This window comes from Macrotis lagotis, chromosome 2 (assembly GCF_037893015.1).
Source record: "Macrotis lagotis isolate mMagLag1 chromosome 2, bilby.v1.9.chrom.fasta, whole genome shotgun sequence".
Taxonomy (NCBI): domain Eukaryota; kingdom Metazoa; phylum Chordata; class Mammalia; order Peramelemorphia; family Peramelidae; genus Macrotis; species Macrotis lagotis.
This window is the reverse complement of record NC_133659.1, coordinates 320,617,200-320,639,289: the sequence shown is the minus strand read 5'-3', so window position 1 is coordinate 320,639,289 and position 22,090 is coordinate 320,617,200. Positions and strand designations below refer to the sequence as shown.

Below are 22,090 nucleotides of genomic sequence, written 5' to 3'. Positions count from 1 at the left end.
CCTGACCTCTTCAAGGATTAAGACAACTATTTCTTTTACTCCATAAGGAAATGTGATTTGGTGCAATCATAAGCCACACGACCTCCCTACATCCTCTCTCAAAATCTGGTTTTAATAAAACCCGAGCCCCCATAATCTGTATGATTTTTTTTCAATGTACATCTCACCACTTTGATGGATCATAGACTTAGAGCTGGAACAGATCTCAGATGCAATAGAGTCCAGACCCCTCATCAGAGAGATGAAGATGAGGAGCCAGGGAGAAAAAGGACTGGCCGGAGGTCACATAGGTGGTAAACAACAGAGCCAGTGTGTGAAACCAGCTCCTGTGACTCCATGCCCGGGGTTAATCCTGACAGGCCACGGACCTGAGATATGACTGATGTGGGCACTCTCTTCTGATGGTGCAAGGGAAGCTTCTCAATCCAGACTGACTCTTCTCCAGGTCCCATTTAAGCTCCTCCCTAAGGGGCCACAACACACACTGGGGTCTTCCTAAATGCAGACCAAAGAGCACATAGGCTGCCCTTTGGTTATCCTTTACTTTCACCAACTTTCAGTATTCTCTCTCTCTCTCTCTCTCTCTCTCTCTCTCTCTCTCTCTCTCTCTCTCTCTCTCTCTCTCTCTCTCTCACACACACACACACACAAAATACATATTTGTTTTGCTTAATTGTCTGTTATGTCTGACTTGTGATCCTATTTGGAGTTTTCTTGACAAAGACACTGGAGTGGTTTGCATTTCCTTCTCCAACTCATTTTACAGATGAGGAAACTGAGGCAACCAGGGTGAAGTGACTTGTCCAGCGTTACAGAGCTAGTAAGTTTCTGGGGCTAGATTTGAACTCACAATGATGGGTTCTCTTGACTTCATGTTCAGCACTCTATCCACTGCACCACCTACCTGTCATTATTTTATATAATTTGTATGTGTATATAAATGGTTAATGTATATATACACATACATTGTGTGTCTATAAACACAAACACAAACACACAAACATAAATATATATATATACATACAGAGAGAAATTTATTTTTTCTTTTAGGGAAAGGTTGTACTTTATAAGAAAAATGTAAATGATGAATTTTAAAATAATATTTATAAAAAAACTTTGGAGTAATATTGAAATTATTAGAATGAATTGTGACATCTATGTATTTTATATATATATATATATATAAACATGTAAATATACACACACATCTATCTGGAGAGAGATAATAGATCTATCACTTACTTTAACATAAAACCTGACAGAAAATTTGAAACCTTGTAGACAATAGAGAATTATTTTAGATAATGTGAAGCCTCTCTCAAGGAATTTTCTCATGAAAATATAGCATGCATCCGATGGTGGCACCTACTGGAAAAATGTGAAGATGCGGTTCAATTATACATGTCAATGCCTATGGAAATATAAAAACATAGAAATTCAGGAAGAATGTCTTGCTACTTCCTTCCTAATTCCCAGTTCTTTTGAGGGGTTGTCTAATGCGGTTCTTCCTCCTATTCCTCCCCCCACTCAAAAAAAAAAGCAAAAGAGAAAAAATGTTAGGGGGAAACATTTTTTGGTGCATACGGCAGTTAAGATCAGGTGCTCATATGTCATCATCTAGACATTTTCTCTCCAGAATAATGTCTAAGAATCTGATTTGGAATATCAGGGAAATGACCCACAGACACGAGTTTCCCCTTAAATTATAAAGAAAGTACCCATCATCCTCTTGGTTTGTGAGCCTTTTCTTGTTGACTTTTGGTTTATGTGTTAGTGGATTTGTTTCTAATCTCCATTGTCTTCAAGACAAAGGCAGGCATCTAAACCAGTAATATATATTTGTTCTGATTATCCCCAGACTAGATAGAGTGAAAAGGAGTTTTTAAAAAATCAAATTTAAAAGTTTTGTTATTGATTAGAAGAGTCAAAGAATCATAGAATTTGGTGATGGTGGGATCCTTAGGCAATTATTTAGTCTAATCTCTACTGGTCTTGGGGAATCAGCCAGTCTATCTGAGGCTTAAGACCTCTAATAGGGAGGAAGCTACTATCTCACAAGCCCTATGTTTACAGCTTTATCAGTAAATTCTTCCTGGTAGCCGGATGCCTCAACTTTCCTCTTTGCAACTTCAACCCTTTGTTCCTGTCTGATTCAGACCCCTGCAGCCAAGTGGAACAAGTCTAATACTTCTTCCCCACAACAGCTCTTTAAATTCTTGAAGACATTCCCACTGTCTCCTCTTCTTCCCTCCTGTTTTTCAAAATCAGACCTTATCCAATGTGAACTCAAGGTCTTTCACCATCCTGGCTACCCTCCCTGGAAACCTTCCAGCCCATCAAGAGCCTCGGCCTTGGTAGCAGCTAAGCCCCATCTTCTAGATATGGCCCAAGCAGGGCAAAGAAGAGGCAAGACCAGCAGCCCCTCCTGAGACCTAGGACTCTCTGAATGCCACCCAAGAGCACATTAGCTTCCTGACCATCAAATCACACTGGTGACTCACAACAGTGGAAAAAAAATGAAAAAAAAAAGAAAGTTGGAGCCTGTTTCCTTCTGGTCCCATGAACTTCTGAATCACAAAAGAGAGGAAATAAAAAATATTTATTTCTGGAAAAATAACTTCTTTCACAAAATCTATTTTAACTGCATTAGTAAATTCATAGTCTATGCAAATTACTAAGTAACTAGCAATCTGATGTTTTGTAACAAGATCATATGCCCAGGTTTGCTAATCAGATGAGCCTCCAGGTGTGTGACTAGTTAAATGAGAGAGAAATAACCATATTTGGGCATGTTCTATGAAGTTCCAAGAAAGCCAGTCACCAAAATACATTTTTTCCTTTATTTTTTTCTCCTCAAAATGCCAAGATCAAATTTTAGTATACAGAAGTGTTTAGATATCATAAAAAATTATGAGAAAAAATATACTTTTCTCAAACTGTCAAATAAAATAAGCAGTGGTAAATATTACTATGGTATTTTTAAAAATCCTTGTATGCTAACAGTAATCTTATGTACCAAATAACATTTAAAACATATAAATTTATCAGAGTCCAAAACAACCCCCTCAAGACTTTCCAAATGTAGCCTGAAGAACACGATGAGAAGGACATATCCCCAGGAAGAAGAAGAGAAGGCATTGACCAATTCAAAAAGGGAGTGAAGGTTAGAACTGTGGTTTCCTAGCCATCAGAGCATTTTTCTGTTGACAATTCTACAATGCCTCGAGAAGTATTAGTATCTGTAGACAGTAGGGTACTCCTGTAGCTATAGGCCTGACAGGATTTTTTCATAAGCTCCTTTAGGCGCCTACTGTTGTGTTTTAAGAACTTCAGAGGATGTACCCTCTAAACCATAATGGAAGACAAATCTTCTCTCCTTCCACCTTGACAGGTCAATATGCATCCTTTCCCTGAAGATGACTAATAATAAGGAAGTCACTACATACAAAATAGCCCACTCCACTTTGGGATAACTGGTGAGATTTTTTTTCCCCTCTACTTTGAGGTAAAATTTGCTTTTCTGAAGCTTCTACTCATCATTCCTAGTTCTTCCTTGTGAGGTTAAGAACAATTTAAGACTATTTCCACAGGATGACCTTTCAAATATCTGAAAGTGGTTATAATGGCTCCTATAAATATTTAATGTACCATAACCTATTCTATACTTTTAGCCCATGCTCAAATACAATGGTCCCAAATCTATTCATTGCTATGGCTGTCCTCTTCTGAATTTAATCCATTTTTTCCTTTTTCTTCCTAAAACAGAGCCCCCCACAGCTCCAGATGGGATCTGAGCAGGGCCCAGCAGGCCCCTCCTCTGGATCACATACCTCTCTTTGGGCAACCCTAAAATGTCTTGGACTTTTCTAGCCAAGTCACAATGTTCTGTTATATTGAGTTTGCAGTCCACTGAGCCCTCCAAATTTTTTTCACAAGAAGTCTTGCAGAGCTACACTTCCCTATCCTGTATATTTGATGTTTATTTTTTGAACCCAACTTTTCAGAGCTGCCCAAGTTAAAGAAAGCCAAAACTTCGGTTGGGAGAGGAAGCTTCTCATTGGGAACACTGGACACTGATGGAACCACAGGTCCAGTTATTAAAATCATCTGACCCCCCCCCCCATCATGCTTGTATCATGCAGTACTCAAGTTATACCAACACAGAGGGAGTAAGAGTTCTGCCTGTGCTGTCACTGGAGCCTGAAGTAGAGATACCAACATCAAAGTTGACATATTCAGTCAAATTTTATAGGTAAACTGTCAAGAACCCAGTGGGATGGCTAGCATGCCAATACTTGCTAATTCTGCCCCTAACCTACCCTATCATCACTGACTTGATCAGTCCCAGCAGAGGGGCAATGGGCTGGAAGCACACCTCAGATGTTCACCGGCTGTCCCTTCATTTCTGGGTCAGAGTTTCCATATCATTAAATGAAGGAGCTAGCTTCAGTGACCAGCTCTAAATTTATAGTCCAATGGCCCAAACTGTGCATTCTAGCAGGCAGTGACCTTGGAGGTCAGGGCCTCAGAACTCTTCAGTGAGCTTTTCACTTCCTCTTGTCCTGAAGGACTACCATTCCCCAGTCCAGGAGATTCCCTCCCTACCAGACCTTTGAAGTAGATGAGAGTCAGACCCTCAGATTAGAGGTCAGTTAACATTAACTCATTAACATTCATGGGTTTCTGCTTGCAGTCCAATCTACACTAATCAATTAGCCTTTTAAGTATCTACTCTGTGCCAAGCACTATGTTCAATGTCAAAGAAAGCCAGAATATGGCCCCTGCTCTCAGGCAGCACACTTTCTCTTGAGAAACACATGAGTAAGCAAACATGAACAAACAAGTGTAACCCATTTACACTTCTTTAAAAGGCTAGGCCATCACATCTCCTGGCCCTTGGAGGAACGAAGCACAAGTTGATGATTTGAACTCTTAAGAGCTTGTCTTGGGCATCCTCTTCAGCCAAATTTCTTTTGTCCTTTTCAGTTCAAGGACCATTCTCTTTGGCAAAGAAAGAATCATCCATCACGGAATTTTGCAGGTCAACCCTAAGCTCTTTGGTCTATACTTTCCTAAATCTTTTTGTTACGGGAATTTTCAGCCTTGTGACTTGTATTTATTTATCTATGTACTTGCTGCTTTCCCCAAATTGTCATAAGCTATTTGATTTTGTTGCCTCTTTCACCAGACCCTAACAGAGCCCCTGATATACAATATAAATGTAATGTTTGTAGAACTAAATCATCTTAGTTTACCCTGCTAGACAGGACTTGTATCTAAGACTATAATGAGGCCAAAGTCTTGGGTTCTTTCTGCTTTACCTTGTGAGGGGTAATTCTAGAAATTCTTCCAAAGACTTGTGCTAAACATGCAAGAGGGAGTTATTAAAGTAGTCTTTTTTACCTTTGGCAAAAATTTTGATACCAAAGCAAGACAAAACTTCTTGAAAATTCAAAAATCACATTGTTACAATCTTGTTAATTACTTTAAAAACCCAATATTTATTTATTTGGGGGGCAGCTAGGTGGCATAGTGGATAAAGTGCCAGACCATGAGTCAGGAAGACTCATCTTCATCAGTTCAAATGTGGCCTCAAACACTTACTAGCTGTGTGATCCTGGGCAAATCACTTAACCCAGTTTGTCTCAGTTTCCTTATCTGTAAAGTGAGCTAGAGAAGGAAATGGTAAACCACTCCAGTATCTTTGCTGAAGAAATCCCAAATGGGTTCACAAAGAGTTAGATATGGGGCAATTAGGTGGCACAGTGGATAGAGCACTGATCCTGGAGTCAGGAGGGAGTTCAAATACAGCCTCAGACACTTAATATTTACTTGCTGTGGGACCTTAGGCAAATCACTTAGCCCCATGTCCTTGCCAAAAAAAAAAAAGACATGTTTTTTTTTTGGTTCAGACATGACTGAACAAGATCTGTCCATTCACTTGTTCATCTTAATATCAAATTTTCATACTTTTCACATGTCCTTCTAATGGACATATAAATGTTAAAAAAAAATTTATTGAAATGAATGTAGGAGAACCAAGAGAGAGTAGCGTTCTAAAAAAGAAGAGAATATCAAGAAGAGGATGACAGTGTCAGAGGCTACAGAGAGGTCAAGAAAGATGAAGATTGAGAAAACCCTGGATTTGACAATTAAAAGACCATTGATAACTTTAGAGAAAGCAATTTTAGTGAAATGATGAGGTTAGAAACCAGGTCATTAATGAATTAAAATTGAAACTGGGGGCAGCTAGGTGGCACAGTGGATAGAGCACCGGCCCTGGAGTCAGGAGGACCTAAGTTCAAATGTGACCTCAGACACTTAATAATTACCTAGCTGTGTGACCTTGGGCAAGTCACTTAACCCCATTTGCCTTGCAAAAAAACTAATTAAAATCAAAACTATTATGAATATCACATGAATTATTACCTTGGATTTGGTATTTCTCCCAAAATTTCTTCCAGTTTGTCCATGAAAATAATTAAATTATTCAATCCCTTTCCATGTGCCCTCAGAGGATCAGATGGTGAAGGTGCATATCCTTTTCCTCCAAGTTCTATCATCCTAATGAATGAGGTGGCAACCTGAAAAGAAGTTATTTAACAATATTTAGTGATTAAGTAATAAGAAAAATTGCCTAGCTGTGTGGCCTTGGGCAAGCCACTTAACCCCATTGCCTTGCAAAAACTAAAAAAGGAAAAAAAATTGCAAAGTTAACCAAGAAATTTCCTTCAGAAAACAGTTTCAGATTTATGGGAGAACCTATATACATAGATGAATAGAAAAGTATTGGAATCTAAATTAGTGATTAAATGAGATTTCTTCTAAGATTCAGGAATGTTAACTATAAAATACTTTAAAATAAAAACTTTTTTTTAGGCAAATTTTGCTTTTAATTACAAATGAACCAACTTGTCCTTCTAGAGACCCTTCGCTACAAGTAACACATTGGCAGTAACTGGAATTTTAAAGTGGTATTGCAAAGGGGAAAAAAGAGACATGATTTTTAAAAAGAAATCTCCTTTACCCCAGTTATATGGGGTGTGGCAGCCCTCATCCTTGGGGAGTACTTCAAGAAAGATAATGGTATTGCTTAATTTTTTTTAATTCTTATTAGAAGAGGGCTTCTGGGGGTAGGGGATGCTAGATGGGATGTAGGGGGGAGATTTTTTCTTTTAGAAGAATTTCTGAAGAGCTTTCCTTTTCTTTTAAAAAAAGAGGGGGGTATTATGGAAAGAAAGAAAGGAGGGCGGTATGCTTTGATTACTTATAACCAAATATAAAAACTTCTTTCTGAAAAATATGACAGAAGAGGTTTAATCAAAATGACAAAATAAATGAAATACTTTGAAAATTCAGGTTTCCATACCAGGAAGACAGACATTTGCTTTTCTCGAGCAGCATGCTTGAGGTCCGTGAAGGCTTCTCTTCCAAGTCCTCTATCAGGAATGTTAATGATATGAGCCAAGGCTAAGTCATTCTTTGAATTCACCAACAGACTTAAATATGAAAAGATGATTTTCCTTGCTATTGATTGTATCTGTTAAAACATCAAATGATTATTTGAAGGGTTACAATCTCACAAACATGAAGAAAATGGAGGCCCCCAAAGAACTGTTTGGAAAGTAGCAGTAAAATTTCTCTTCTCTAGTACAAATATTTCCTTTTTTTTTGTAATCATCCAATCTGCTCCCAAAGCATCTTTTCTTGTCTCTCTACACATTTTCACTTTGGACAAATCTATGCACTCTCTCAGTTGCAGCTATTTCTCATCTAAATACAGGTTCCCCCATCATATCATTCTATCTTCATCTCTGACTGGGGGCGGCTAGGTGGCATAGTAGATAAAGCACCAGCCTTGGAGTCAGGAGTACCTGGGTTCAAATCCGGTCTCAGACACTTAATAATTACCTAGCTGTGTGGCCTTGGGCAAGCCACTTAACCCCATTTGCCTTGCAAAAACTAAAAAAGGAAAAAAAATAAATAAAATAAAATAAAAACATCTCTGACTAGGCTACACATTCCTGGGATGCCCTCCTTCCTTATTCTTGAACTTTCACCTTATTTTGTCTGGCATGTGCCATTTTTCCAAATCTAGTATCCAATGGATAGAGGAGACTTGACAGGAAAACCTGGGTATAAATCTAGCCTCAGAGAGAAATTAGTTATGTGGCTATGGGCAAGTCACTTAACCTCTGCTTACCTTAGTTTACTCATACTGTAAAAAAGATAATTGCACCTACTTTCCATTGTTGTGAGGATCAAATGCAAAGCACTTTACTGTCTTAAAAAGCCATAGAGAACTACTAAAGTGATAACTATTATTATTGATGATATTGTTGTTATTAATATTATTATTATCATCTTTCCTTATTAGAATATAAAGTTCTTAAGGGCAATAACTCTAGTTTGAAAGTTGGTCTCTCCCACTTCTATTACCAGGCTCCTAACCCCTAACAAAAGCCTTTGTACCATCATGAGAATATTCTCAGAGATCTTTTCCGCCTCATTTTCTAAACCATTATTTTTATATCCTGCCTTCTGTTTTTCATAAGGTCAAATAATCTGCAGTGCAAACTTCTACAAGACATTTAAAGCCCCTCCCAATTTGCTTCAAGCAAGAAATTATATGCTGCACTCACACCTCTCCAAGCACTTGTCCATGATGTTCCCCATGCCTGCCATGCCTTCCATTGGGAGGGCAAACTAGATCATCTTTTGCCTCAATAATCACCTAACCTTTAATGACTGAATGGGTTCTGACACTGACAAACTGAGACTTGGGGAAAGACCTTCCCCTCCCTATATTTGTTGACTTCCCAACCATCCTTTAAAAATCCAACTCAAAGTCTTTCCATGTGCAGAAAGACCAACAAGTTCTAAAATTTTAGTACTGATGCTGAAAACATCTAGAAAATATCATCACATGGGCAAAGTTTCACAACTGGTGAATCTGAACCTCAAAAGACCTTCCATACTGGTAGCCAGAGATAGGGAAAATGGCATCATAGTTTAAAACAATACCAAGAAAACCTGAAATTCTTAATGGTATCCCAAGAGCAAGAACTGAAAAGGGAGCTGGGGGCAGGACAGGGTGTTAAAGGGAACCCTCTATTTTCTAGGTCATTCTCCACTTGATAAAAACTGATGCTTTTCAATGAAGGTGGCTGAACCTAGGTAAGTAAAGTGGATATCCCTGAGAGATCTTCATTCATGAGTGGTCATCAGTTGTGTTTCTGGAGAGACTTCTATGAAGGATGGGGTGGAAGGAAGGAATTCAGAGATAAGAGGCCATTCAGTTGTTTGTTCCCCTAGGGTTTCCCTTCCCCACAATGTCCCACAACTTCCTGTTGGTCAAAAGTCAGATGTACAATTAGACTAAGATAAGGCATCACTAAGATTTGCATGTTTATTTTAATACTTCACACAGTGATTTTGCAAGTAATAAGGATCCAATAAATATTTGAATGAAGATCATGTTTATTTTGACAGATTCTTGATCCTCATTCCTCTTGTTCTCTCTATGGTGCCTGACACTACTAACTGTACTGTCCTCTCTTCCCACATACCTTCATGCACTCTCTGGTTCTCTTCTCCCAGACTACTCCTTCTCAGAGTCCTTTGCTAAATTATTATCCATATTCCATATTTTATCTCCTGTTTTCCCCTAAGGCTTTGTCTCTCTCTCTCTCTCTCTCTCTCTCTCCTCTCACTTGGTAGTCTCATAAGCTACTAGTTTCAATTATCAACACTATACAGATGATTCTTAGATTCCTTGCCCCCATCCAGTTTCAATTTTGCTCACTGGACATCTCAAACTAAATATCCTTAATTCTTAAATTCATCACCTCCAAAAGAGAACTCGTTATCCCCCCCTCAAACTCACACTTTTAAATGGTGTTATAACTGGTGAGGACATTATCATCCATTTAGACATTATATCACCTTGGTACTAGCCTCAACTCTTTATACCTTCTAGCCTTCTTTTGTGAAGACAAACTAGCTCATCTTTTGCCTCACTTCTCACCTAGCTTTTAAATATTTAATGGATGCTAACATAGACAAACTGAGACCTGGGAAACATCTTGGCTTAAAAAGGAAAAGGTCTCTACTGCATCTGGGGTCATCAAGTCAATCTGACCTATGTCTTACCACTGGATTCTGATGATTCTGAAGGAGAAAGTGAGACTGAAGACTTTGCACAATCCTGTTTCATTTCAATACAATTCACTTGCAAGTCAAGACATTCCCCTCCTGATGTCACTGGTCCCCTTCAAGAATGAAGGATGGACAACAGTAACACACTCACTAGCTCCAACAAGTGTCAATCAGATAACAAACCTTGCTAGTTCTACTAACATAATTATTTCTCCCATCTATTCCTTTCACTCCACTCATAAGGTCATACCTCCTTGTTCAGGCCTTTATCCCCTCTTACCTGGATAATTACAGTAGGCTTCTAATTAGTCCCCCACTCCTACCTTTCAGAAGTCCCTCCTTTCCCCAATCCATTCTCCATATAAATGCCAAAATTCTTTCCCTTTAGTACATAACTGACCATATTACTCCGCTTAAAATAAATTTCTTACATGAGACCTTACAGGATCTCTTCAAATGCAACTGTTTCCCCCTAATTAACCATAATTTATTTTGTATGTATTTATACCCATAAACATTTTATTTGTCTTCCTTTACAGAATGCAAGCTCCCCGAAGTCAGGCTCTGGTTCATACCTAGCAGGATCAGACACATAAATGACTTAGTAATATTTGGATTGGTTATAATTTGGGGTTAAAATTTTGGCTATAATTTGGTTATAAATTGGTTATAATTTTTCTAACATTTTATTTGGATTCTGGAGTATCTTATTTTGGGGGTCTTGTTTCTCAAATTGTATTTCTTTTAAATATATTTTTTTAAAAACCTTCACCACAAACCATAAACTGATGTAAACTGAACTTAACAGAACCAAGAAAACTATGCTTCATGCATTGAGTGATGTAAACAGAAATAGCAGTGAAACAATAGAAAATTATGAGGACCAATCTTGAACCTAAGGATGAGAGATAAGGTACCTCTTTTGCAGATGTGGAGGTCTGTGGGTGCAGATGCTACATACATGTCAGTGTTTTGCTGAACTCTTTGCCCCCTATTATTGTTATAACCCTTATATACCTGGTATCCTTGTTCCAACTTCCATTCCCACCCACCCATTCTCTCCCCCCCACCCCTCAAGCTCCCCAGAGGGAACACTCTAGCTTCCCCTAAGGGTAATAGGGATACCCCTAAAGGATTGGAAATGTCTTTAATATTGGCTCAACCCCTTGTTCTAACATGTTTCCCAGTTAGTATCTCCTCTGTATCAGTATTGCCCTGGTGATGAGCATCTCTGGGTCAAGTAGCTTATTTCTCCCCAGTAGTGCTAATGCCTCTTTGCTGCTGCTGCTGTTGATGATAATGACAAACTCTGCTATTAGGGCTCCCCTGATCTTTCAAAGCTAACAAGGTCAAAGCCTAGTTCATTTCTAACCCATCACCTAAAAGCAGGAAACAATAAACTCAAATCGACAAAAAATGAAAAAGACATTCAAAGCCCCATGGCACATCAAGTTGTTGAGCCTAAGCTCCCTCCCACCTTAAGAGTAGGCATTGTCTTGCTCACCACAAGAAAAGAAGAACCCAGTATGGTCAACTAATGCATTCTGGCTCAGCAGCCAACCAAAAAAAGCCTTTTATTCAGTGAGCAGTAAGTAGGCAAGCATAACAAGTCAGGATATGCTGAGTAGTGAGCAGTCCCTCCATTCCCCCTCTGCTGACACTGAGAAATGGACCCAACAAATAGGCAATTAACCAGTCAGGAAGAACAAGCCCTTTTTTTTGGACAGTATTATATTATAAGAGAAGTTTCTCTGGGAGGCAAAAAAGGGAGAGAAATAATAGGTGATGTGAAAATTATATAAAACTATTAAAAAAGATATAGACATTTTGAAGATGACAATCTCGATTTTTGTATGTATGAGCCCTTGTCCTGGCATTCCTAAACCAGGCATTTCATAAGTGGTAAACTTAGGACATAATGAACTTACTAATACTTTAGGACAAAGCCACTCCTCACCCACTGTCCCCCCAAGTCTACTACTTAAGAGACATCAGCTTGGCTTTCTCATTCCTCAAAGACATTCCATCTCCTGCCTGTTTTCCTTTACTGCTCCACTGTCTGGAATTCTTTCCTTGCTCATCTTCACCTCCTGGTTTTGAATCCTAGCTAACTACTCACCTACATGAAACCTTCCCCAGTTCCTCAATTCTAGTTCCTTCTATTGATTTGCTACAGTTTATTCTGTATATGTCTTGTTTGTACATAGTTGTCTACCCCTTTAGACTGTGTGCTCCTTGAGGGCAGGGTCTTTCCTTTGCCTTTGTATCCCTAATACAGTGCCTGGCTCAAAATGGGCACTTAATAAATGTTTTCTGATTGAAAAAAAAAACCTTCACCACTTGTGGTCTTAATTGATCCACTATACAAATGAAATAATGCTTGTAAAGCACTTTGAACATTGTATTAAATAAATATTTATTCCCTCCTCCCCACTCCCAAGAAACACAAGGAAGGAACACAGTTCCTTAATGGTTTTCCAAAAATTATACAAGTATATAACTGGAAAGTCAGATACTTCACATTACCTAGGAAGCTTCTTGGAGATGCCAATTTTAGTGTGGATAGGAAGCAAAGTATTGATCTATTTTTATACTTCTGATCTTAACAGAATTTCTAAATAATAGGTGATACTTGTAAACAATTAAAATTTACATGTTAAATGAACATCTTAATTCCCTCAATGTATCTCTCATCTATTAAACATTTGGATCTTATTTGTATCCCTCTGAAATCTGAAGTATTCAATTTGACAAAAAAATGAAATTCAAAAAGGCAAGTGAAAGAACTTGGTTAACAATCATTTTATTCTCTATTTTCTTCTACATCCAATATGATCTAGTCCCTATTTTGCTATCGAGGCTGCTCCCACTCCTCCCCAAGCCCAAAATAACTAATCATTACAGATTTACTGATTCTCTGCTGGGTATAAGTCTAAGGCTTTAGTTCTCACATTTACAACTTGCTTGCAAGGGTTGGCATATTCTCTCCCATCTTGTGGGCCTGGGCAAACTTGAAGGAAAAAATATCTTGGATTCTTTACAGTTAGAGTCATTTTGACTTCTGTCTACAGTTGGAGTCCTCTCCCTCTCATTATGGTCAGATAACATGGCAGTTATGGTGCCCTTGCTGATGTATTCTCAAGTGGCTTTGAAGAGGCACTCTCAAAAAGCATTCCACAGAAGGAGAACTCTTTGGGCCAGAAGAAATGGCATATATTGGAAAAATCCACAAGATTGGAGCTTTTCTGAAGACACCAAAAATAAAAATACCACTATTTGTTTTTGTGAAATGGACTGATTCCATGGGTCTCAAAAAGTATTTGCAAAACTTATTTTGATATTGAACAATCCTATTCAAGTTTTTTTCTTTCTTCATTCCTTCACTCCCCACTTATTTCTTATTGAAGAAAACCAGTCTTTGTGCCAATTTGTGAATAATACAAAAGGAAGAAAATAGAACAGAGCTAGCAAAACTGGGGGGAAAAGTGAGATTGTGAGTTTTTATTCTAGTTTTGCATTTCTTGCTTCAGAATTTCCATATTACCAATTTAACTTAACAAAAGATTGTGTAACTAAAGTGCATGTACACACACACACACACACACACACACACACAGAAACAGATCACTCCATCTAAAAATACTAACCTAGAAATAGTAAATATCTTTGGTGTCTATTGTCAATGCTAACTAGGAGGTTTTCTCAGATCTTCAGTATGCTTCTAACAGCTTCTAAGAATATTTTCTGACATGAAGCTATATGTATTACAGATTTTCCCTTTATAAAATACATAAAAATGTATATATACTAATAAACGGAATGTGTGCTACTCTATCTTCAGGTAAAAACATAGTGGAGACCCAAATTAATGACTAGCTATTTGGTAAATCAGATCTTAAAAATAATATAAGCAACTTAAATGTACAAAAGAATAGATTAATGCTAAAGAATGTATTACTATCAATATTACTGGGGTGGGGGGAGGAAGTGATTAGAATATTTCAAGCAATTCTATAAACCTCCAAAGGAGATCTAGACCCCTCATGAGACCTTTAACATACTTTTGTTAGACCTAATGGGAGGGGGAAAAGTGAACTGAACTGGGACCAAAAAAAAAAAAGTATTTCACTCTATTTCCTAGTCTTTCTGCTTTTTGTGTAGTTTGATTAATTAATAAAATAAATAAATAAAAACTATTGCCCAGCCTATGATAGACAAAGGCAGGCTGTCAAGTTGGTCCAATAATATAAATATCTTTGACAGACAATGCAAATGGACAATGAATTGGGACAAAGTTGAAAAGTGGACTAGATTGCCTTTGGGAATCCAAGCAGTGGCTTCAATGAATGCAAGCTTTCTGGAAATAAATAAAGGCCAATCTTTTTTCATGTTAATATATTCTTTGGTGATATTTTGTGGCTGTTGGCTACTGAACAATAAACCTCTCTAAAGTATCAAAGCAGATCATCCAGAAAACAAAGACCTGGCTGGGGGGGGGGGGGGGGGGGGGGGGGGGGGGGAGATGTAAGATTCAAGTGGTAGCAAAGATGTCAGAGATGGATGTCTAAAAAAAAGGATGAATTGGTCATGAGAAGCTCAGGGATCTACAGTGTCTAGAAAGCTAAAGGAGAGCTCCCAATACTTTGGACAGATGTCTTGGGAGGATTTATGGGAAGACAAGAATTACATAGAATAAGAAGTCTGAACAGGGAGCCATCATCACTGAAGGGAATACCAAAACCAAAAAGCTCACAGATTCCTCTAAGTATCCAGGCATTGGATACTAAGGATATTATTGGAGTTCTGATCTCTCCATCTCATCATTCATCTTTTATTAAAACTTCCTTAACAAAATAGACTAATCAGTTTTTAATCTGTCCATATCACACAGGTTTAGCCTATGGAAAATCTATATAATTCAATCTCATGCCTTTTTCTATTCTACTTTGTATATATAAATGCTCATTTTATTTGATATTTGTTAAGATCAGAATAAAAAAAATTTAGGGAAAAATTATAAGAAGAAACCATAAAGTAGTGCCTGAAAAGTGAAACTCTCTGAGTGTTAAAATGAAGCACTGCACCTTGGAATTTCAATCTATTCCTGCCAATAAGACGACCCTTCATTCACATTCCTTCAGACCCTTCTGCCTTATCATCCACTTGGTATATCAGGATCCTGGCCATTCTCTCCACCATCAATTTGTTAACACTTGAAAATAAATTGAGATGTTGGTCATTGCTTCATTTGAATGAATTTTTAAAACCCAATCAAGTCTCACCTTCACTCTAACCTTCACCTACTTACCATACACACACACACACACACACACACACACACTTATGAGCTTCATTTTAATTAAGACTGAAAAGAACATAATCAATTGCCCAGTAATTATTAAGCAAAAAGAACAGTTTTTGATCTATATGATGACACTAGATACAAAAATTAAAATGAAGCATTTTCTGTGCTCAAGGAGCTTACATTCAAATTTAAGGGATCATTGGATCCAAGATTTTTAGCTGGAAGATACCCCAGTAGACATCAAATCCAATTCCTTTGTTTTACAGATGAAGAAACTGAGTCTTAAGGTGGTCAAATGTCTTGTCCAAGGTCATAGTTACTAAGGGAGACAGGTAGGATTTGAACCCAGGCCTGCCAGACTCCAAATCTGGCTCTTATTTATATAGAGGTGTTTCAGGGCTCATATTCTAAGTGTACTTTCTTATTACCTTTTTATTATCCAAGTTGCATTTACTAGTTGGAGATTCTGATCCAGAAAGATTTATATTTTCATAGGATGTGCATGATCTGCCAGATATGAAATCTAATAGTTGTACCTGCAATAGATATACAAGATACAATGAACATGGTACACTATAAGAGAATGAAACGTTCTATTGAGTACCTACTTTAAGCACAAGGATCTATCAGGAGTTTGAAATCCTATTTTTGCTCATAGAACTGCAGCTTTTCTATCAATTTATTTTACCTCTCTTGGGTTACAAAAGAGGAAGCCTGAGGCTTAGAATAGATTATTCACTATCAAGACCAAAGACATACAGCACTTTAACATATTTCTATTCCTTATGCAAATGATAATCTGTGATTAATTAGATGAAACATCTAAAGATGATAATAAATTATGCACAAATCAGATGAATGTAGAAAAAAGTCATTAAAGAAAACCAAAACTGCAGTGAAATTTTTACTGTGGAATGCATTTTATACCTGTTTAATAAACTGAACTGACACAATCCACATCAGTTTGTTATTTTTAAAAAAATATTTTTCCCTATGTTCAATTTTATTTTTGGCTCCAATTTTTTTTTCCTTCCCACTTACTCCACCCCAAATTCCATTAAGAAAGCAAGAAAAACAAAATTCATTACAAACATATATGTGTATGGATACATTTTCATACACACACACACACACACATACATGCTTCAGTCTATACTCTAAGACTATCATCTCCATCTGGAGATTGGTTTCATCATGACTCCAACTGGAATCGTATGGGCCATTGTATTGATCGGCTTTCCCAAATCTTTTCAAAGTTGTTTGTCTTTGCAATATTGTTATTTTCATCTATACTGATTATCTGGTTCTGTTTTCTATACTTTGCATCAGTTCATATATATCTTTCCAGGTTTCTCTGAAACCTTACTTTTCATCATTTCTTACAACACAATATTCCATCACATTCATGTACCAAAAATGTGTTCTGTCATCCCCAGATGATGAGCTCCCCATCAGTTTTCAGTTCTTTGCCACTACAAAAAGAATGTCTATAAATATTTTTGTACTTACGTGTTCTTTTTTCCTTTTGTCTTTGATCTCGTTGAGATTTAACAGCTTTAGGGGCATAGTTCCAAATTGCTTTCCAGAATGGCTTGCCCTTCAGACAATTCCACCCACTATGTGAGGTACTAGTTTTCACTTCTTTTTCTTTTTGTTTTTTAGTTTTTTGCAAGGCAATGGGAATAAGTGATGGGTAAGTCAGATAGCTGGGAAGTATCAAGTATCTGAGGCTGGATTTGAACTCAGGTCCTCCTGACTCCAGGGCCAGGGCTCTATCTACTGCACCACCTAGCTGCCCCTATGTACCTGTTTTCTCACAGCCCCTGTAGAATGTGTCATTTTTATTTTCAAGGAAGTGTTGATAGGTGTGAAATGTTTTGTTTTAACATGTAGTTCTTTTCAATTTACTTCATTTTTTCAAATATATATTGATATAGTAATTATTTCTTCCTCAGAAGAATGTCTATTCATACCCTTTGACCAAGTGGGGAAAGGCTCTTATAAATTTGAATCAGTTACTACAAAGAATTCCCCCTTCCCCCAACTTCCTGCTTCTCTTCTAATTTTAGCAACATTGATTTTGTCTGTGAAAAAACTTTTTTTTAATTTCAAGAAATCAGACTATCCATTTTGCTTCTTATGAACCTCTAGAACTCTTTGTCTGTTCATGAACTCTTCCCCTATCCACAGATTTAATGGGTTATTTTTCCATGGTCCTCTAATTTATGATTTCACCCTTTGTGTATAAATCATGTATCTATTTTGAACTTATCATGATATGAGACATTTCTGCCAGACTACCTTCCAGCTTTCACCAAAGTGTTGGATTTTTTTAAATAGTGCATTCTTATGGGGCGGCTAGGTGGCATAGTAGATACAGCACCGGCCTTGGAGTCAGGAGTACCTGGGTTCAAATCCAGTCTCAGACACTTAATAATGACCTAGCTGTGTGGCCTTGGGCAAGCCACTTAATCCCATTGCCTTGCAAAAACTAAAAAATAATAATAAAAAAATAGTGCATTCTTGCTCTAACAGTTGGGATCTTGGTGCTGACCAAGCACTTTCTCATTTGCATATGTAAATTGTACACCTAAGCTGTTGCACTGATCAACCTCTGTTACTTCCCTAATATCAAATCATGATATGACTTTGAAGTATGGTCTGAAATCTGATAATGCCAGGCCCCACTTCTTTCTACTTTTCTCCCTTAATTCCCTTGATAGTCTTGATCTTTTGTTCCTCCAGAGAAATGTTATTATTTTTCCTAGTTCTATATTTGGGTAGTATTGTCATGTTTATTATATTGACCTAGCCTATCCACAAACAATTAACATTTCTCCAGGTAGTTAAAATACCTTTATTTGTGTGAAAAGTTTTATAAATGTGGTCATATAGTTCCTATGGATGTTGTAATAAACCCTCAAATGTTTTGTATTTTCTGTAGTTGCTTAAAATGGAAGTTTTCTTTTTATTTTTCTACTAAACTTTGTTTATAAATAAAACACATGAAATTTGGATGGTCTGTATGGGCTTATTTTATATCTTTCAATATTACTGAAATTGTTACTTGTTTTAGTTATAGAGTTGACTTTCTAGCTGCTCTCAGTATACTACCATATCACTTGCAAAAAAAAGTGACAATATTGTCTCTTCCCTGGACACATAGCATTATGCTGAATAGTAATGTTGATATAGACAGCCTTGTTTTACCCCTCCTCTTATTAGAAGAACTTCTAGTTTGTCTCCCTTATGATAATGCTTATTTTTGGTTTTAAATACTACTTATTACCTAAAAGAAAAGACCATTTAGTCTTGTGCTTTCTAGTGTTCTTTAAAGAAATGAGTATTATATCTTCCTGAATGCTTTTTCTACAATTCTTAATATAATTTTATGATTTTTGTAATTCTGTTATTCATATGATAAATTGTATTTATGGTTTTCCTAGTATTTAACCAATCTTGCATGCCTACCATAAATCCTGTCCAGTCCTAATTTTGGTGATATATTGCTATAGTCTACTCAATTTAGTTTTAGTTGTTATTAGGCTTCAACTGAAAGCCACAAAGATAAGAAAGAATAAAACCGTCCTTTTGAAATTGTCTTCTGATGAGAACTAGATTTACCCTGCACTCCGATGTTGTACAAGACTCACCTACCCTTAAAAAGCATGTGTCATTCCTTACTTGAGTTGATATTTCCTTTACTGCCTTATGCAAAAATCATTTGGGGCTTTTACCAATGCCAGTAATGTGGTAACTTGTTCCCATTTAAGGTACAATATAATCTGTGATAGCAGTATTAAATGATATTATGTTTGCTAACAGGCTTTGCTCATTAATGAAGGTTCTCTTCTGGCTCTGCCTCCACACCAGCCATTCCCCCCCCCCACCCCCATCAGGATGACCCAGTGACTGGCAAATTCCTGCCTGGAACTGTGACATCATGAGAAGCCCCCACTGCATCACTCTTTCTATCTTGTTCTTGGCCTGCCCTGTCTCTATCCAGAAGTCTTGCCCCTACATGAGTCCCCTCCTCATTCCTTCTCCAGCTCCCCTTTATTCTTCCATAAGAAAGCAAACTCTTGGAAAATAGGGACAAACTTATTTTCCTTCTTTGTTTTCTTGGTTTTAACATCCAGCACAGTGCCTCTAAGTACTTTATAGCTGCTTTAACAAAGAATCTAATTGAAAGGAGGTCAAGGGCATGGGGAAGGATAAAGAATTATTCAGATAGAAAGGCCCAGGAGAAGGCTGCTCAGCTAAAGAAAAAAGGGCAAGGACTAAGGACAGACACTAGGAACCAGAAGAAACCTGTTACTCCCTCAAGAAGGGTCCATCCAGAACCAGAGATCAAAGCAAAATAGACAGAGGATAAATATCACAGGGAATGAGGGAGAGTTGAAATGAGACCAGGCTGGATAAGAAACTAGGAAACTAGGAAAAGATAGCTTTGGATACAGAGGTATAAGATTGACCAGTATGACTAAAAAGGATAATGATCAGTGTTGGAAGGGATGTAGGAAATCTGGGACACTAAAGCATTGTTGGTAGAGCTGTGAACTAATCCAGTCTTTCTGGAGAGCAGTTTGGAATTATATCCAAAGGGCAATAAAAATCTCCATACCCTTTGTCTAGCAATTCCACTACTAGTTCTGTATCCCAAAGAGATGACAAAAAAAAAGGGGTAAAAAATCCTTTTGTACAAAAATATTTATAGCAGCTCTTGTCATAGTGAGAAAGAATTGGACGTTGAGGGGATATACATCAATTGGGGAATGGTTGAACAAATTGTGATAGATGAGTATGATAGAAGACTATTGTTCTACAAGGAATCATGAGGGACAGGACTTCAAAAAAGCCTGGAAAGACTTGCATGAACTGATGCAGAGTGAGGGGAACAGAACCAGGAGAACCTTTTACACAGTGAAGTCATTACTGAAGAATTGTGAATGACTTCACTATTCTCCACAGGACAATGGTCTAAAACAAGCATACAATTTGCCTCCAGGGAAGGAATTGATACTGTTTGAATACAACCTGAAACAAACCATTTTCCACTTTTTCTTTCATTCTTTTATTCAAATCTTCCTGTGCAAAATTACTAATACAGAAATGTTTTGCCTGATTGCACATGTATAAACTCTATTGTTTACTATCTCAGGAAGGAGACAGGGAAAGAAGGGAGGGAGGGATAGAATTTGGAGCTTGAAATTTATTTTAGAATGATAAAAAGTTGTTTTAACATGTATTTCAGGGAGAATAAAATATATTTTGTGTTTTTTTTTTAAGATTTTGCAAGGCAAATGGAGTTAAGTGGCTTGGCTAGGTAATTATTAAGTGTCTGAGGTAGGATCTGAACCCAAGTACTCCTGACTCCAGGGCCAGTGCTCTATTCTCTGCGCCACATAGCCATCCCTGAATAAAATATATTTTAAAAAACAAATAAAATACAGATTTTCAGAAATGAACTTGGTAGTCAGATATCAGCTGACCAAATGAATGATCACCTCCCTCACTCTGAGCACTGGATCTCTCTTAATGTATATATACTTATATTCTTTTTTCTTTGACTACTATCATATTGCATGCTGACTTTTTAAGCTTGCAGTCCACTAAAACCACCAGATCTTTTTTCACATGAACAATTGTCTAGTCACATCACTCCCTTCCTGGATTTGTGAAGTAGGTGTAGGTTATACCAATGTATGCTTTTGAGTAAACCAAAAGAAAAATACCTGTTTCACGATAGCTTCTGACTTGGTAAAAACAGGACAAGGAAAAAAATGAAGTATTTGGAAAATTCATGGAGGAAAAAAAGGCATATAAAAAATGGAGAAGAAAACAAAAGAATAAATTTTCTTGAGTAGACAGAGCTAGGTGGGGAAACTAATAAAGTGAGTATTAAAAGGGAATAAAAAGTGGGGGCAGCTAGGTGGCACAGTGGATAGAGCACCAGCCCTGGAGTCAGGAGGACCTGAGTTCAAATGTGGCCTCAGACACTTAATAATTACCTAGCTGTGTGGCCTTGGGCAAGCCACTTAACCCCATTGCCTTGCCAAAAAACACAAACAAAAAAAAACCCTAAAAAAAAAAAAATAACACCTGTGCTGTACTTTGAAATAAGCTAGGAATCCTCCAAAATGAGGTGGAGGAGGAAGTTTGATAAAGGGCTATGGGATGGGGGCGGCTAGGTGGCATAGTGGATAAAGCACCAGCCTTGGAGTCAGGAGTACCTGGGTTCAAATCCGGTCTCAGACACTTAATAATGACCTAGCTGTGTGGCCTTGGGCAAGCCACTTAACCCCGTTTGCCTTGCAAAAAAAAACCCCTAAAATAAAAGGGCTATGGGATGACTTTTGCAGTATACAAAAGGAGGCAGAGATCATAATGTCCTATAAGGAAAGAATCAGCAAACCCATCTGATTACAGCAGTAGCATACGAAATAAATATGGAAACAAATTGGAAAGAGAAGTAGGAGCAAGATTGCCAAGGGCTTTAACTACCAGGTTAAGGAGTCTCTAGATTAAGTAGAGGCAATAGAGAGCACCACTGACAAATTTTGCATGGGGACCACAAGTTGGTTTGTTTGTTTTTTAAATTAATTTCCTTCATAAACTCCTAACCCC

At 37.5% G+C, this 22,090-nt stretch overlaps 1 protein-coding gene across 2 annotated transcripts in view; it reads right to left on the bottom strand.

The window, feature by feature from the left end:
• PARPBP (PARP1 binding protein) overlaps window positions 1-22,090 on the bottom strand; it is an 85,312-nt gene that overhangs the window by 31,940 nt on the left and 31,282 nt on the right. For both annotated transcript variants that reach the window (XM_074226710.1, XM_074226711.1), the window contains exons 4-6: window positions 15,892-15,999; window positions 7,370-7,540; window positions 6,430-6,584 (exon numbers count right to left, since the gene is read on the bottom strand). In XM_074226710.1, the coding sequence (XP_074082811.1) occupies window positions 6,430-6,584; window positions 7,370-7,540; window positions 15,892-15,999 (434 nt within the window). The remainder of the gene's footprint in view (window positions 1-6,429; window positions 6,585-7,369; window positions 7,541-15,891; window positions 16,000-22,090) is intronic.